We start from the raw sequence: 17414 nt of genomic DNA, 5'->3' as shown, positions 1-17414 counted from the left end.
CAAATAAGGGGCCGTTTATCAAATGATTATTCGGGTAAGTGTTTATAAAGTTACATTACCTTACCGCATGAATATGACAAGAACCAATAATCTTATCCGGTAAGAGTGAGACAAGGACCAAGTGTCTTACCAAGTAAGTAAGGGCAATGACTCCTACCACGATCAACTCTTACGTAGTAAATTGTTGCATAGAAAGCCGTTTTTATTGACTAAAATCTTATCCGGTAAGTAAATGATAGTGTTGAATTTTACCGGGTAAATGTTTGGTAAACGACCCGTAAGTCTTTTGTATAAAATTGTTTTTCAAGAAAAAACTAAATGGATTATTTATTAAAAATAAAAACAAAAAAAGAAGTATAAAAAACCATACAGCTTGGGAAAACATCTGAATGATTTTTGTGTGCAAGTGTTTGTAGTTAAGGAAAAGAGAAAACATTGGATTTACAAACATCTTATTTGTCCATGTATGTAAATGTCAAAAATTGATTCTGAGTGATTCATAAATGTCTTAATCTGTTAAGCAAATATTGTAAAAAAATATGTTACAGACATCTACAATCTGTAGCGATTCAAATTTTACACAATCTAAATCGCTACATTGTTTTAACGCGCAGATGTCAATAGAAGTTAGATTCGATTTGGGTCGTAGTTTTCTTGGACTATGAATTGATATTTTGACCATCATTTAAAGTACCCTTGCTAGACCATTTTGCTCTTACGGATTTTAGCGACAATTCTTTTTTTACGAGAATTTGAAAACACGAAACCCTCATCCAAATTTGATATTCAAACACTTGTGTCTATGAGCGATATTCATATCTTTTAAAGATCCATCCTGGCTTTGTATAACGATTTTTTATACAATGAAAAGCACAGTATTGGATCGTCATGTTTCAAGTGAGTAAGCCACTTTCAGGATAAAGCTTTTCATAGAAACTTATTGAATAAGCCACTTTTTGTATCATTAAACCACTATCAAATAGTCATGTATAGCTGACCAAATAAGCTTTTGAGTTCCATTAAACTCATGAAGCTGCTAACAAACATGCCATAAGGGACCATTTATGAAACGGTTATTGGGTAAGTGCTTATCAGGTTTCACTTACCTTATCAGATGGACATGACAATGGCCGAAAATCTTACCCGATAAGAAACATTACCAAGAACGATAATCTTACTATGTAAGTGAGAGAGAAGACTATTACCCGGTTAACGTTTACCAACAATCCATTTTGATAGCCGAGAATGTTACCTTATAAGATAAGTGAAAATGGTGAGTCTTCCTCGTAATTGCATACCCAACAAACAACCCCTAAATGTCGTGTTTATATCTCTTATTCAAATGATTCATTTTCGCGTTATTTTTGTTTGAGATTGAAACATTATCGGGGAACCGAAACCCTAACACACGTTATACAGATACGTGTAATTATTACACCTTTTAATTTAGTAAATGACGGTTTTACCCTTTAGCGGTTCAAACTTTTCTTACTGGTCTGATGAAAGCTCACAGGCTTTGCTTTCTGAGAAGCAGCTGGGAAAAAAATAAGCTTTAAACGGAGGTTCCCTCTGACATTTCCGGCCTGCTTCTGCTTCTGTAAAGAGATAGATACAGATAGTTGTATGTATATATGTGTCTCTGTCTGTATACATGACTACAAAAGCCTAACCAGTCATCAATACAAAGGACACTAGTAGCCACCCCACCACACCTGCTCACCCACATTACTACTTTTTCTCTCTCTAAATATATACCACTGCTTTCTCTCTCTACAACTTCACTACTTTCTCTCTCAAGATAAGATATTTGGGGGGAGAGAGATAATTAGAGTGGGTTTGGATTCTGGTGTTTGTAGAAGCAAGGTATGAAAGCTGGGTATGGAGGTGGATGAAATTCAAAGACAGGTGTGTAAATTTCAAAGGGTTTCTTCTAATGGTAGTACTACAACAACTGATAATTCTTCAAATCCTCAAAAGATAGCTACTCATAAAGGGAATTTGGAGTTGCAGAATCATGTTGATGATGGTGGTGGAGGAATTGATGTTGTTGTAGGCGTCGGCGGCGTTGGCGGTGGTGGTGGTGGTGGTGTTGCGAGGCTATGTGGATGGCCGTCGTCTCGAATTGTTAGGGTTTCTCGGGCGTCGGGAGGGAAGGATAGACACAGTAAGGTTTTGACATCGAAAGGATTGAGAGATCGTCGTGTTCGTTTGTCTGTAAGTACCGCTATCCAGTTTTATGATTTACAAGATCGATTAGGGTGTGATCAGCCGAGCAAGGCGGTGGAGTGGTTGCTCAAGGCGGCGTCTACTTCCATTGATGAGCTTCCTTCTCTTGACCCGTCGTTTCCCGGTGTCATCTCCCACAACCACCACCACCAGCAACAGCTGAGTGAAGAGAAGAAATCGACAGAAAACAGTACCGATTTCGAAGATCCAAATTATCAACAACAAAATAGTAATAATAACAATGTTTCTCAGGCGAAATCGCCGGCGTGTAGTAGTACATCTGAAACAAGTAAGGGGTCGGGGCTTTCGTTATCTCGATCGGAGAATCGGGTCAAAGCTCGAGAACGGGCGAGGGAAATGGCTTCGAAGAAGGAGAAGGATAAGGAAACTGATTCCACTAGGGTTGCTGTTCTGAATCAGGTGAATAATATTTCGGAAAACTCATCTTTCACGGATCTCCTCACCGGCGGCATTAACAGCACCACCGTCCGTCGTCAAAATCCCACGGCGAGTCCCGAGTCAAGAGCCCACTGGACAACTCCTATGGATTATTTCTTCAGCCGCCCTCCACCGCCTTCAAGTCAGCTAATCCAAATGCCACAATTCAACATCACCGCCGGAGATAACCACCACCACCACAACAACCAACAACACCATTTCTCCTTCCTTCAAGACAGTTTCGTACCGGCGGTGACAACGGCTGGTAGCAGCGGCGGCGGCGGGGGAGAAAGTTACAACTTAAACTTCTCAATGACATCATCATCCGGTGGCGCCGCCCTTGCTCCGGGTTTCAGTAGGGGGACCCTTCAGTCCAATTTACCATCCTCTCTTTTGCCTCATCATCACCACATCCAGAGGTTCCAATCGTCTTCCATAGATGGATCAACACCCACAAATCTTCCGTTCTTCATCGTTCCAAACGCCGCCTCCGACCATTTTCCGGCAACAGGCAGTTACGACTCCCAGGGTTTGCACCTAAGCTACGGCGGCGGAGGAGATGGTGTAGGACGGAATTCTGATCATCACAAAGAAAAAGCGAAGAACTGAGGTTGCATCAATGGCTTCTTTCCCCATCTCATTCTCTGGTAAATCTCTTTCATATGTTCTCTATTCTTGATTTTTTTCACACACATCTATATATATTTTACATATACACACACATCTATATATTATGCATCTCTCTCTCTCTCTATGTATATATAATCTGCTATTGCATTTATCAGGGGAGTAGATTAATTAAGCACTTCCATCTAGAAATGGAACTCTCTTGACCTCACTAACCCTAACAATACAATGCCATTTTTGGGTAAAATTACTTCATTTCCAAGAGTTGCAAAAATAAAAGTTATTTCTTGAAACCTATTTTAGTTAAGTTTGCCAATTTGGTTTATTCAAGTTGTTGGGATGTCTTTAAAGTAAGCAGAATGAAAGTAGTTCAAATCAAAACTTGGTTTTTGCATATTAAACCAAAAATGGGTTGTCTCGCTTCTTTTGCTATGCATATGTGGGTATTTACGAGTAATATTGGTTTTGATCAATAGAATTATTTGAAAGTGTTGCATTTTCTACAATTTTTTTACAGAAATGGTATTTAGATCATGAAGAATGTCACACCATTTACTATCTGATTGTTCATATTCAAGAGGCATCATATTTATATACATGATACGATGTGTCTTTTTATGTTTATGATTCAAAAAAATATGTTTTTTTTGCTTTTATTAACTAAAAAGCTTATATACCTACATGAGTAAGTCTTTTGTAATTACATTGAAACAAATATCATCTTTTTGAGTTGTCTGGATGAAGTTCTAAGCTGCAAAGGACACTTTTTGACAAAATAAATCTTGCTTTTATCTCAATGAGTAGCTTGGAATTTCCAAAATTCCAAATTTAACATTTTAAAAAATTATATCCAAAAAAGATTCTGTAAGAATAGTACAATAGTCTTTGGGTAGCTAAGATAATTAGTAGTTTTCAAATTATTAAGTTGTTAACTTTGCTAAAAAAATGTAGTTATTTTGAAGTTTTATGTTCGTGTTGCATATTTGGTAAAATCCTTCATCATTTATAGATTTACATTATTATTAGAATTAATGTCTTAGTAATCAAGATATTGAGTAAACACAATTAACTATTATTTAAATTATTAAAGTACCCTATAATAAATAATTATATCCTATATTTACGTACAAATAGTTAATCTTGAAAATGTAAATAAGTATTAGAATTGATATGTGAAAGTAAAAACAGTTTCTTTTAATTGACATATGTGGGTGACAATTTTTAATTGTTAATTTTTTATGTTCATTATTAATTAATTAATATATAATTAGGGAGTTTGATTATGATAGGATATACGGGATTGGATTAGATTGGGGGGTAGGTGTTTGTTTTGTTGGGTTTATGGATTCATTGATGATTTGGGTTTCCTTTGGTTCAAGCATGTCTTCAAGGGAAGACAGGTGTTAATCATCTACTTTAATTAACATGAACCCACCTTCATTAAAATTCCGACAGATTCCTTAAATCCAAGTCTTTTTAATGTTTTTATAATTGGCCACTTGGCATTATGTTTCACTGAACCCGATATTTATTTTTGTTGCCGGGCTGGGCCTCCCCGAGCACTCTGCAGATTTCGAGCACATAACCCACCATTTTTGCTTTAGGGTTTTTTTGCTTTTGGACCCACACATCCATGCACGTACGGATGCATTCTGATTGGTGGTTGAAATCACAAAATAATCCTCCCCCCACACCCTGCAATCCTGTTTTCCCCCCTTTTTAAAGAAAAGAACTTCTGATTAGTATTATTTTTAAAATGTTATTTTTTATAAGGATATGATCATATATTATCTATCTAAACTCTTGATTGTAAAAATATTGGAATATTATAATTATATTAAAAAAAATTATAACGAATTCTTAAGATGGATTTGCTGAGGTTGTGTGAGATGCAAAAATTAAAAGATCCATAAATGAAAAGTAACAAAATTATCATATACAAATTGTTTCCAAAATGTGAAGTGAAACACATTTGCCAAAATACTATGCTTGGGTTTAATGATTGTAAAATTCCATCTTTAATGTTGTTATAAACTACTTAATTTACATATTTCATCTATCTATTATTATTTAATGCAATAGTAGAATTACTTTTTCCTACTAATTAAGGTTTTATTTCAATTTTTCTTACAAGGGTTTTACCTTCAATTTGGTTGCAACCAAGATTGACAAAAATGGCATCTTTGGCCTAAACAAGGAAAAAAATGATATTTAACTAAATTTTGAAATCCAAGATACTTTTTGTATTTTAATAAATTGGGATTTTACAACAAATTCTCAATAAGATGGCTCCTAAAAAAGTTATATGACTAATAAATGAGAAAAGTTAATAGTTAAGCATTTAGTGCCTGTACTTTTTGTTTTGTTTTGGATATATATGCCAGGCTTAAACCATAATCTTTTAAAATTTGAAACCAATAAAAAGCAGTAATTTTTCTGGTATTTAACAAGTATGCTAAGGATAAAAGCCTTTTAAACTCATATAAAATGTTTACTTTGTATTTCTAAAGATTATATACAAACTAGTTTAAAAAGATGTGATGCACCAATAGTTAAATCCCCTATGAAGAATTTGAACCTGCTACTCTAGAAAGCCTACTCTTTGTGCAACCCTGCAAATTAGGCAACCTTATATAAATTATAAAGTTTAACAAAAAAAAAAAAAACAATTTAAACTTAACAAATCTATAGCTTATATGTGCATGCATGTGTAAAATACTTGCAAAATGGAAGGAAATAGTGTCACATTATGGATGTGTGAGATAATTTTTATTGAAAAAATATGTAATGAAAAAGATTCTATCACTCCAAGATAAAAGTCCACTAATACTTTTGTAAAACATTGATCCAAAGATTCAGGCCATAGTTCAATATTCATGCGAAATTACATCTTGCTTCTTGTTCTTTCAAGGTGTAAGATACCCATAAAAAGAGGTAGAAAAACTATAGTAGATGATCTGTTACTATAAGGGCATGCATTGATTTGAATGCTTGTAAAGTTCCGGTGTCAAGGCCGGAGACCTTTTCCAAAAGCACCTGCATTTGATACACTTGACAAAACGAAACAGGATTGAACACAATTTTGTTGTTTAATGTTTGGTGGCATGTTAGACTGCGATATGATAAGGCTGAGTGGGACAAAAAATGTAAAATTGATAAATTACTAAACAACTCATATCAAATTAAAACCCTGAAACAATTATTCTCTAACTCGCCTATCTCATTCTCACCCATACAATCTTGTTCAAACAATCTTGGGACTATGTTAAGACAAACTGACGCTATCTTATCTACAGGACTAAAAGTCTTGTTATAATTCTCACCATAAACAATTAGCTGTTAATAGGCTTTCAAACAAGAGAATCATTTAAATGCATTATTATCCATGTGCAGCCTACATAGCCTTGCCAGGGCGATAATTGGTTTTCTCTAGAGTTTATGTTCCTCCCGCATAACTTACGGTACGTTTGTTACCAACTTAATGAGTTTAATGGGACTCACAGTTTATTCTGTCAGTTATACATGATTGTTCGGTAATAGCTTGATGACATAGAAAGTAGCTTATACAGTAAGCATTTAGGATGAAACTTTATGCAGAATGCCAAGTTTTCTCCAATCTGTCATCTCCCAATTAAAAAACACGCTCCTTGAATCTACGAAAGAAACCTCCTAAACAAGAATCTTTCCAACCTATACACACGGATTAATATACAAACACAACTTTATCGATACAAGACTTAATGAAAAACCAACCAAATAGCCTCTATTCCTCCATCTTGGAAGTGTTACAAATTCCAAAAAAATATGATGGTTGTCCATAATAGAGAAAAAGTTATGGCAACTCAAAGAAAGACAAGCTTAAAGCATCTTCAATGGAGTGACTATTAAGAACCTCATTTTTGCACTTATTCTCGTTACGTTATTACTAACTTAACAAATTAAGAACCTTTATAAAACTCCACTATTGTAGTGACTTACAAGAATCCCACTTTTTGTTAAATTTAATGTGGTTATAAGAACCTCTCAATTTGACACGATAATCAAGACAAGAATCGAAGTTATTATACAAGTACTCAAAATACGTTAGCGACTTATAAGAACCCTCCACTATGGTAGTGACTAATAAAAACTACAATTTCTTGCTTATAAGAACCTCTCATTGGGATGCTTTTTATTAAGGAAAATGGCTAGATGTTGAACAACTAATTGTAGTAATGGGTTTACCAACATAATTAGGGGATTTACAGGTGAATGCTACGATAAGAACAGTCCTTCTTAGCTTCTAGAGCAGGCATTTTAACTTGTGGAGAAGAAGCAATGTGCTTCTTTCACCCCTAGCTGGAGGCTCATTGAGGTTATTGAGTTGTTCTTGCGTTTTCGTAAATCATAGGGGTTCTCGTTTGAACTTCCACCTATATATATATATATATATATGTATATATATATATGTGTGTGTGTGTGTATATATATAGTCAAGGAGTCACCATGAGCATTATTAGAAACCGAAAGGGGGATGCCAAAGTAAGACGAAGAAACGGAGTACCTTTTAGATAGTTGTGACATCGATATCCTTTCTTAGGATCTAGCTAGGGCACATGAAAGTATACCTATTAGCCCAAGCATCAAGTTTAATTATAAAGATCATGCACATGTGCAACTACAAAAATCCTTAGGAGGAACTACAGAAGGGTTGTATGAAAAGACTTTTATATGTATCTCACCTTTCAAAATTGTACCCTTCCTATGATCTCAAACACAAGTAATCAATCTAAGATAAAGAGACATTAAAATAAATAGAAGTACGTGAATGTGCTATAAATGAATGAGGAGTGGTTCATTGTACCTTAATATGCTATAGGTGCATGGATAGTGTGTCGCATACCCATTATCAAATGCTAAAACCTTCTATTAATGTATACAAAGGTTTATCAGTTTTCGAGACTTAGAGCTCTCCCAAGACTGTAGCCAATCTCAATTTCACACAAAACTAATTGATACCCCCTCAAACCCCAACTCCTTTATTTATAGGTGATAGTCTGCATTAACTACTTGTACTATTGCTCCAACTATTTGTACTATTGCACCAACTACTTGTACCTTCCTATTGATATTGACCCTGGGGTGTAACATAGTGGTTTGTTACTAAGAAGTATAATGGACCTGGTACTATGAGTCTCTTTGTCAAAACTAGATGAATAAGATATATTAGAGGATAAGTGCTCAATTAACTCTTTGATAAGGATTCTGAATGAAAATAAATTACCATTTTAATCATCCAAATCATTTTAATCATCCAAATCACTATAATTCACTAGTAACTAATCACCAAATAATCTTATCAAAGGGTAGAAAGGGTATTATCATGATCGGCTTGTGAAAAAGTGTGAGTGAAAAGGTAAGGACAAAAACCAGTAAATGGTGAGTAACAGGAGAGAAAAAAAACAGGAAAGACAAGGAGTAAAAAGTAGGTACATTAAAACATAAAAAAAGGTACAAGGAAAATTCCTCTATCTATCGTTGGTGACCTATTTGCTAGCTCTCTAATCCTCCCCCATCCCACATTCAACCTCTCCAGCTCATCCTACCATCCTTGCTAGGTACAGGTCCTACACCTAGTCTGCTGCCTCAATCTTGCCACTCTAAGAACTCCTATCAAAAGCCATGTTTTCAATAATGTGCTACTCTGGAATCTTCCAACCATATCTAGGATTTGATCAGCAAAGCATTCCTCACATTACCAAAGTGTAGGATGGCACATGTACTAATGAAAACCCTAATTGAAATGATCATTTCTCACTGCACTTGAGTTCTTCTGCAACTACTTTAGCAACTTTTGTACCTTGATCTTACAATCCACAACTTACGGACATGAACCTCTCACATCCTGATAACGAACAGAACTACCCCCAATTCTACACCAAGCCATATATATATATATATATATATATATATATAGCTCCATGAAGCCTTCCTAAAGTCGGTCAACAAATGCATGATATTGTCCTTTTATTAGGGGAGTTTAATATGGTTCATTTTAGGGTGAGGTTAGATTTTAGTCTTGCTTATGTTGTCTGTGAACTTTCACTTGATGCATGGCTGCTTTTACTTATCCATGTGTTCTTAAGTTAAGATGTGTATTTAAATATGGTTTGTTCACCCGCTGATCGGTCCTAGCGATGGAAGTGTGGGTGTAATCCATATGCGTGAGGTCTCGGGTTTGAGCCCAGCCACCGCCCCCTTTGCCTATGGGATGCATGTGCCATCTACCTCCCTCATGATGACCGTGAACTTGTAGGTGAATACCTTTTTTACTTTAATGCTAATAATCTTGTTGCCAAACATTTGCATTATAATTCTGTTAACTTACCTTACAGTAAGTTATCTTAAATTAATGGATAATCATTAGCATGGATGTTGATCTTCTTGAGTCTTGACTTTTCAGTTTTGAAACTTTTACAATCTAGGACCACATTTAGTTTATTTGACTGTTCTTTTAAGATTGTAAGGCATAACACACCATAAAGTTTACGTATCAAGTAATCATAATGCTAAGAGCAACTTCAATTTTTTGATTTTTTTCTGTCACATCATTGTCAACTCACCAAATTAAAAGCCTTCCTAAAATCTCACAATAGAGTTCTTTTTTTATGGGTTCCATTCCATGTACTTTTTTCACCATTAATATTTATTATATTTTTTCAAATCAATTAAATAACTAATAAAATAATATTTCACACAAAATTCAAGGTAAGAACTTAAGTTTTTATACAAGAACTCCAAAAGTATGGGTAACTTGTAAGAATTCTCCACAATGGCAGTGATCTATAAGAACTATACTTTTTGCTTAAAAGAACTTGTAAGTGGAGATGCTCTAATGTGACCTATTTTGATGATGTTAGCAACATATAGATATAGTATCTTGTGTGGTTGCTTGGAAGAGGAGGGTTTAGTGCTTTAGTTTTAAACTTGTGAGAATATGTAGAACTCCATAAAATTTACTCTTCAAAAAAGCATTGAGATCTAATATATCTTAAGGAGAAATGGCCAAAGTTTAATCGAGGTGGGACTCAAACAAAACCATATCAGGAGCAAGATGTATTTCATATTGAGTTGTAGAGGTCTTGTTCTGTCATTCTTCTACACCAGTCATGATGTTGGACTGTCATTTGTATTGTTGTCCTTAAAACCAAAATATGGGCCCTTACCACATTATCTGCCTCTTTTATGATTCTAACTCAACCTACCAACTCCCCTGTTAATGGAAAAGTTTTATTACAACTTTCTTGGTTATAAATCAGGGAATTCTTTAAATTCCAACTCCCACAAAAATTCTAGAGAATAAACGAATTTATATTTAGAATATTTTGAAGTGTGGACGTTTCCTGAAGGTTGTAAACACAAATAAAGCTTTCCATGAGGATTTTGTAGGAGTCATTTGGTAAATTGGAGTATACATGACAAAAAGTGGTGTTAAGTTCAAATACAGTGTTTGGTTATTAAGTTTTCACTTGTTGACAGAAAGTGGTGTTAAGTTCAAATATAGTGGTTTGGTTATTAATTTTTCCCTTGTTGGATGTGGTTTGATGTTGTTAAGCCTTGAATGGTAAATGAGGCTGATCATAATGCTCAGCTCTGCTGATGTTAGTACAATTGCAGAATACTGGTATTTGAGGGATAGTCATAGTAGAAGCAGACACTAAATGAACTTTCAGACTAATCAAATTACGAAACAGTAAATAACGTTGAAAAGAAAAGATGACGACACATTTTGTCGTATCCATTTTTCTTGAAAGACCTGGTAAACCACACCTTAGCTTGAAAATGGTCATTGACACCGACACAATTCACTTTCAAATTTGAAAGTAGGAGGTATGGAATATCCCCTACAATGCATAAACTTGTTGCATCCATTCCATTTTTGTTTTCATTTGATGGATTTGGCTTCAAATAGTTGTAACTGAAATTCTATATATATGTTTTTTGTGCAGATAGGTACTGAAGATGGAGGGAGAAATGGGTATGGATAAAATTAATTTATCAAGACAATATATATAAGTTATTTGCAGTGAAGTGATTGATGAGAGGAAGAAGGCAAACAAACATTCTTGTTTTCAGTTTGAAACTTTTGCTTGAAATGCATTATCATTAATGCAAGGGCTGCTTTGCCTTGTGTGTTTATGTTTCTTTTCTCAACTTTCTATCTATCTATCTATTAATTTCAAGACTTGTTTTGGTTGAAATAATGATTGAATCAATGTGGGTGTGGATATGTCAGATTTGGCATTGGGCTTGTTAGAATCATTAAATCAAGATTTGTGTAGGAATGACTGAAGCTGTCAGTTGACTTCTCCAAAGCAAATCAGTCTGCAGAAACAGGTTAATGAATGCCACTGCTCATCAATACCTACTTTTAATATGAACTGTAAACAAGACCACACCATTACATCCACATCCATAAGGACAAAAACAACCTATCACTCCTTGAAGAGAGGCTACCAAGATGATCATGCAGGAATCACTCATAAATTTGCTTCTTTTCAGCCCATACCAAACCAGGTCTCATTTTATGATAAGCAAGAACCAGGCATTCCTATATGTTTAAAGTTTAAACACTTGAAAAGAAGCACTGGAATTTGAGGTAATTTCATGAACATGTATCACATGATGCCAAAGGAGAAACAAGAACTGAACAAGCAAACCATTGCCTTAATCCAATGTGATTGATACAACTCATAGATACAACCACACTATCTGTATTATAACAAAAACATGGGAACTACACTAATGAAGTAGCAACAAGTCTACCACAAACAACTCAAGAATCAATACTTCAGAGAAGATCTTGAAAGTAGAACAGAAAAATCTACAGAAAGAAAGGAAGCCAGTTTGAGCGTAACATTGCTGAATGAATGAACGTTTACAGCCACATATAAACACTACTCATGTTTCATACCCCTATAAATATTCACAGAAATAAAGATCGTATAAAATATAGATGACTAGAAACACAGAACCACAGAAGCTCTTACAACACCATCCACCAGCAACTGTTTTCTCGCTTTTTCCTCCCATACACAAATTGAAACATACCCGATACCAACCATCAGTTGAAGCACCAAATGTGACAGTCTTTGTCTCAACCACGGACGGTCACTTCACCAAAGTATGCAAGGTAAGTAACATTCGTACCATCAAAGCTCATATATATAGAGTAAGCTACATGCAGAACAAATTTGTGTGTTTTCACTGCCTTCAAGAATCCTCAACTCCCAAAGCCATCATAAAGCTAATGCCTTTAGGAAGCCATGAAAACTGAAAAACAAAAAAGATAATGAGAATACTGTATCAAACAAGTTGATGGTAAAAAATAAAACCAAGGATGAGTAACAAGCAAAATTAAATAGTTACAAGACGAGAAATTTTGAAAGCATTAACTTTCTAAGATCAAAATACACCACAATGCATCTATATTGCAAGGTGCACATCATACTATCCAAAAGTGAATGATAAGCGAGTTAAACAAAATAATCTACCAAACTACCAACAGCCACTGCATTTGCATCATTAGATGCTCCCAATCAAGCTTAGTTTCATTCATTCCAGTTAATGGATATCAAAGACAACATTGAAACAAGTTTTGCTTATGTCAAACAAGTCTCATGACATGAGACCAAACTTAGCCAGAAGAACTTGAAAAGAACCAATGTTCATTAAACCTTGCAAACATTTAAAATTGAGCAATTACCCTATGACAATGGATCTAAACCAGACCTAATGAGCCTAGTATATCCCACCCTGAGGTGGTGTCTGAACAGGGTAAGATGTATGAAGATCCACAGCTTGTGAAAAGTGCGTGAAGGAGTATAGAGCAGGCATACTATGACCATGGCTGATCTAACTTCCTAAAAAACAAATAACCTAGTAATGCATGTTATAAACTATAAAGTAATGCCTTTGCACATTTTTATATTAATTTGCAATAGATGTCATCCCAAAGTAAGATATCAAATATGAATATCAAGTATCAACCATGGAGTCTACAGAAGAACAATAAACATTGCAGCACACAGCAGCAACCTATCAAACTAAAAAAAGAACACACCATTGCTTATTTCACCAGATTTTCATGATATTAAACCAAACTAAAAGCAAGTAACAACTGAATTTCATTAAAGTGATACCTCAGAAGGAATTCATCTCAAGGCAATAAGTCCTCCTCTTGACCAACATCCTGGCAGCAGTTCCATAAGGCTCCTCAAAAGCAGATGAAACCCATGAGCCATCAGAAACCTCCTTCTGTCCTGACTGCTCACTAGGCCTAATTGCCACCAATGTAGCTCCTTTGAGAACAGTCCCATTAGGTAGTTCCAAATATGGAGCATACCAGAGCTTCATATTCAAAGCTGGCACAAGGGTTCTCTTTGAAGCTGAAGAAGCTGACAATGGCTTCACCCTCAACTCCTCTAACTGTTCCTTGTTCATACACAACACCCCTTGTCTATCTGCATCTGTTAAAACCAACGAATCTAATGTCTTATGCTCAGCAATTATGGGTTGAAGCAAGTAGTGCCTTGCTGATGCTGCAATCAATGAGCTTATAGTCCACACTACCCGTAATTTCAAACCACCATTGGTGTAAAACGATTCGGGTATACTCCCATTATCATCATTCCCAACCCCAATCCCGTTAATCCCACATACTCCATCGAAGCTACTGTCACTAGATGTAAAATTCTCGGGGTGAATCACGGAGGAAGCGCCGAGCATGACGCAGTTATCCAAGGTCGATCCAAAATCCGCCCTCCATTTCAATAATACATCATCTTCGATCCCCAATTCGCCGCTTGGAAGCTCGATCTTAAGAAATCGAATCTCGTTAAAGTTTTTGAGAACCTGTGTAGGAGAATGGTGAGTAACTCCACCTCCTTGTTCAAGATCATCATCACCATCAACGTTGTTTCCGACGGATAACGAGGACGAAGACGAAGAAGGCGAGGATGAAGACGACGACGAGGATCTCTTGGGTCCCAAGAACTGGCCAAGAGCTTGGATGGGCTTAACGATTCCTCCAACGACGAGTCTCACGAGACTGGAAAAGGGTCCACGAGATTTATCAGAGGCAGCGGAGGCGGAGGTGGCGTCGTCATCAGATATAACGCAGTCGACACGCACGACGACGTTTTCAACCTGCGGAACAAGGGTATGAAATCGCTTGGAAACAACGCAGCAACGACCCAAGGCTTTGACATCCCCGATGTTGTTGAAGACCAGGAGGAGGAGAGAGTCCGGGAGAAGGTCAAAATGGTCGACAGGTTCCTCCGGCGAGGAGAAGGTGAAGGAGGACGGTTCAGGGTAGATTTTGTTGGTCAGATCTGGGCGGAGGGAAGACATCATACCTAACAAACAAGTAAGAAACAAGAAAGGGGGATCTGGGGTTTTCAAGAATTGAATGAACAAGTGATAAAGAAACAGAGAGAGAGAGAGAGGAATCAATTGAGAGAGATGGAAGCCATGCGGGATCTCCAACAATTCACCAGAGAGAAAGAAAATGGTGGGAGGAGATGAAGAGAGAGAGAAGAGATATTGTGCGTGTACGGGGGATAAAGATGGGTGGAGAGCCTCGGGAGAGAGAAAGACAAGGGCATAATGGTAATTTCACTTCAATCTCCATAAATTTTCATTTATTTATTGGAAACTTAATAAGATACTGCTGCCTCCTTATAGTCCCATTAAGAGACAACATCTGAATCATTAAGATGTGAATCTTGTTTGGCAAAAAAATGATTTAAAAATCCTCTGAATGATTTTGTATCATGAATCTCTCTTAACCATTAAGAGCTCTGATTTCATTGTACACAATTACCAAACATTCTTTTTGCACTATATTATGAGAGCCTCTTAATCATTTTGACCATTTAATCATTTTGCTCATCATTCAGCAATTGCCAATCAGCCCCTGTACTCATTTCTCTATTCATTTTCTTTAAATATCCTTACCTCGTCAAGTGACACATTCTCAACTTTAAATAATTGTATACGTTACTGTTTTAAAAATAAATGTTCGTTTTTAAAAGTAAGGGGCCGATTGCTAAATGCTAACCGGGTAATTTTCCTCACCGGATGAACATGGCAAGGGACAAGAATCTTATTCGGTAAGAGCGATGATAAGGATTAAGAGTCTTACTCGGTAAGTGAGGGTGACGACTCTTACCCGGGAAAATATTTACCAGGTAAATTGTTTGTTGTATATGATACGTTTTGATATACTACAATCTTACCTAATAAAATAAAATTATAGTGTTGACTCCTAACATTAAATGTTTAGCGTGAGATATTTGAAAATGGATTAAATAATAAAAAAAATAAGATGGAATAATAAATAGAAGAAGGATGTAAATGAGTAGGATGGTGTTCCATACTTGGTTTCATAAGTTTATAGATTAAATGTGCACGAGCTCTCCACCAATCTTTATATCTTTAATTTATTAACTAATAAGAATAACAATAATAAGTGTTTCACTTTTTACAAAATATTTGAGTATTAATTATATATATATATATATATATTTATATTTATATGAGAACAATAATCAAATAAAAGAACAAGAAAATAGTCGAATCATAAGTAATTTTATATAAAATCACATGTGATTCGAGTATTTTCTTATTATTTTATTTGATTAATCATATATATATATATATATATATATATATATATTTATACACACACACACACATAGAGATGACGAGAGATTTATAAAGATTGAAACTAAGTGGGTGTTTGACAGTTGCTAAATGGTTTGGTGCAAAATGATTAAGAGACTAATGATAGAGTGAAAAATGAAATGCGATTGTTTGGTAATTGTTTACAATGAAATTAGGGTGCTGAATGATTAAGGAATACCAAGAATACAAAATCATTCAGAAGGTTTTAGAACCATTAAGAGACAGAGTTTTTTTTGTCACACAAGATTCACTTCTTAACGATTCAAAGTGCCTCTTAATGGAATTATTAAGAGGTAAACAAACAACCCCTAAAATATGTAATTTCAAGCAACGGTACTTATTTCATTTTTAAGGTGTGTTTGGTTGGGAGTATTAGAAGGTAATAAATGGAAATGATAATCATTAATTACATTTTGGTTCAATTAAGGAATTAAAATGGAATAAAAATGATGTTTAGTAACCACAAGGGTGGTGCCTAATTAGTTTGAGCTTGACTCCAAAGGTCAAAAGTAATAGGAAGTCTCAGTTTCAAATCCAAAGAGAAATAAAAATCTCCTTGTGGCCACAGAGGTTCAAATGCAGTGACTCCCGGCTATCTGCAAAGCAGGTGGTCGTTCGAGGATTAGTCGGCTCGCATAGCGGGTTGAATATCAAAGTTAATAAAAAAAATGATGTTTGGTTTCAAAAAATTAATCAATCATTATAATAAATTTGGTTAAAAATCATTCATCATCAATTGGAGGGAATAGAAACCTTTTTCTTTTAATCTACCTCTCGCTCCTTCTCGACTGCATCAAAGAGATGGTATGATACGATGGATTACGTGCCTATCAAGTTTCTTTTTGGTTTTTTTATTATTAATTAATTTTAAGGAAATACTTAATAATATAATAAAATGAAATAAAAATAATGATTCTCATTCTACCATCTTTTAATTACCAATCACATTTTCATTTCTTAAAGCGAACTAAACACCCCATTATATAAAAATTAAAAATATAGTACAAGTACAGTTTCATTAAGATATAGCTGACGTAATTGTACTTTTCGTTAAAACTTAAAAGACAATCAATCTTGGTAGTTTTTGTAAAAAAATAACAGTTATACGTAATTGCCTCCGTCTTTATGGGTGAAGGATCGTGTAAAAAAAGAAGTTATGGTGAGAAGTATAATAAGAGATTTGAACCTTTTGTCACTTTTAATCTCATACCCACTCATGAATTGTGTTTGATACACAAAGATTGATCTGATCCATCTCCTCCTAATATGAAGTTAGGATCAAGATCTATTTTTAAGCTTCTCACAATAACTTCTCTCCTCACCGAAACCCAACCCATTTTCATATACATACATATAATATATATATATATATACATACATATATATATATATACATA

General features: G+C 35.1%; 2 protein-coding genes across 5 annotated transcripts; one reads left to right on the top strand and one right to left on the bottom strand.

Annotated features, from left to right (window-relative positions):
* The first annotated feature begins 1552 nt into the window (after positions 1-1552).
* Positions 1553-11493, top strand: LOC112522839 (transcription factor TCP2-like). Of its 4 annotated transcripts, none has more exons than XR_003070219.1 (3): positions 1553-3311; positions 6685-6752; positions 11280-11493. XR_003070219.1 is itself a non-coding variant. In XM_025132155.1 (3 exons), the coding sequence occupies exons 1-2, from the start codon at positions 1879-1881 to the stop codon at positions 3271-3273; spliced, it is 1290 nt and encodes a 429-aa protein (XP_024987923.1). In that variant the 5' UTR covers positions 1556-1878; the 3' UTR covers positions 3274-3311; positions 11280-11493. The 4 variants fall into 4 exon arrangements, 3 of the variants coding, with proteins under 3 accessions (XP_024987922.1, XP_024987923.1, XP_024987921.1); XM_025132155.1 differs by lacking the exon at positions 6685-6752 and having other exon boundaries at positions 1556-1905; positions 2011-3311; XM_025132154.1 differs by lacking the exons at positions 6685-6752; positions 11280-11493 and adding an exon at positions 9466-11258.
* Positions 11494-11970: 477 nt separating this feature from the next.
* On the bottom strand, positions 11971-14853 carry LOC112522841 (F-box protein At5g46170). The gene is made up of 2 exons (XM_025132156.1): positions 13473-14853; positions 11971-12603 (listed from the first exon to the last, which is right to left on the bottom strand). The coding sequence occupies exon 1, from the start codon at positions 14683-14685 to the stop codon at positions 13474-13476; it is 1212 nt and encodes a 403-aa protein (XP_024987924.1). The 5' UTR covers positions 14686-14853; the 3' UTR covers positions 11971-12603; position 13473.
* Positions 14854-17414: the final 2561 nt, after the last annotated feature.

Source organism: Cynara cardunculus, assembly GCF_001531365.2.
Source record: "Cynara cardunculus var. scolymus isolate 2C chromosome LG 12, CcrdV1, whole genome shotgun sequence".
NCBI lineage: Eukaryota > Viridiplantae > Streptophyta > Magnoliopsida > Asterales > Asteraceae > Cynara > Cynara cardunculus.
Note: the sequence above shows the minus strand (reverse complement) of the source record. Positions and strands in the feature narration are given on the sequence as shown.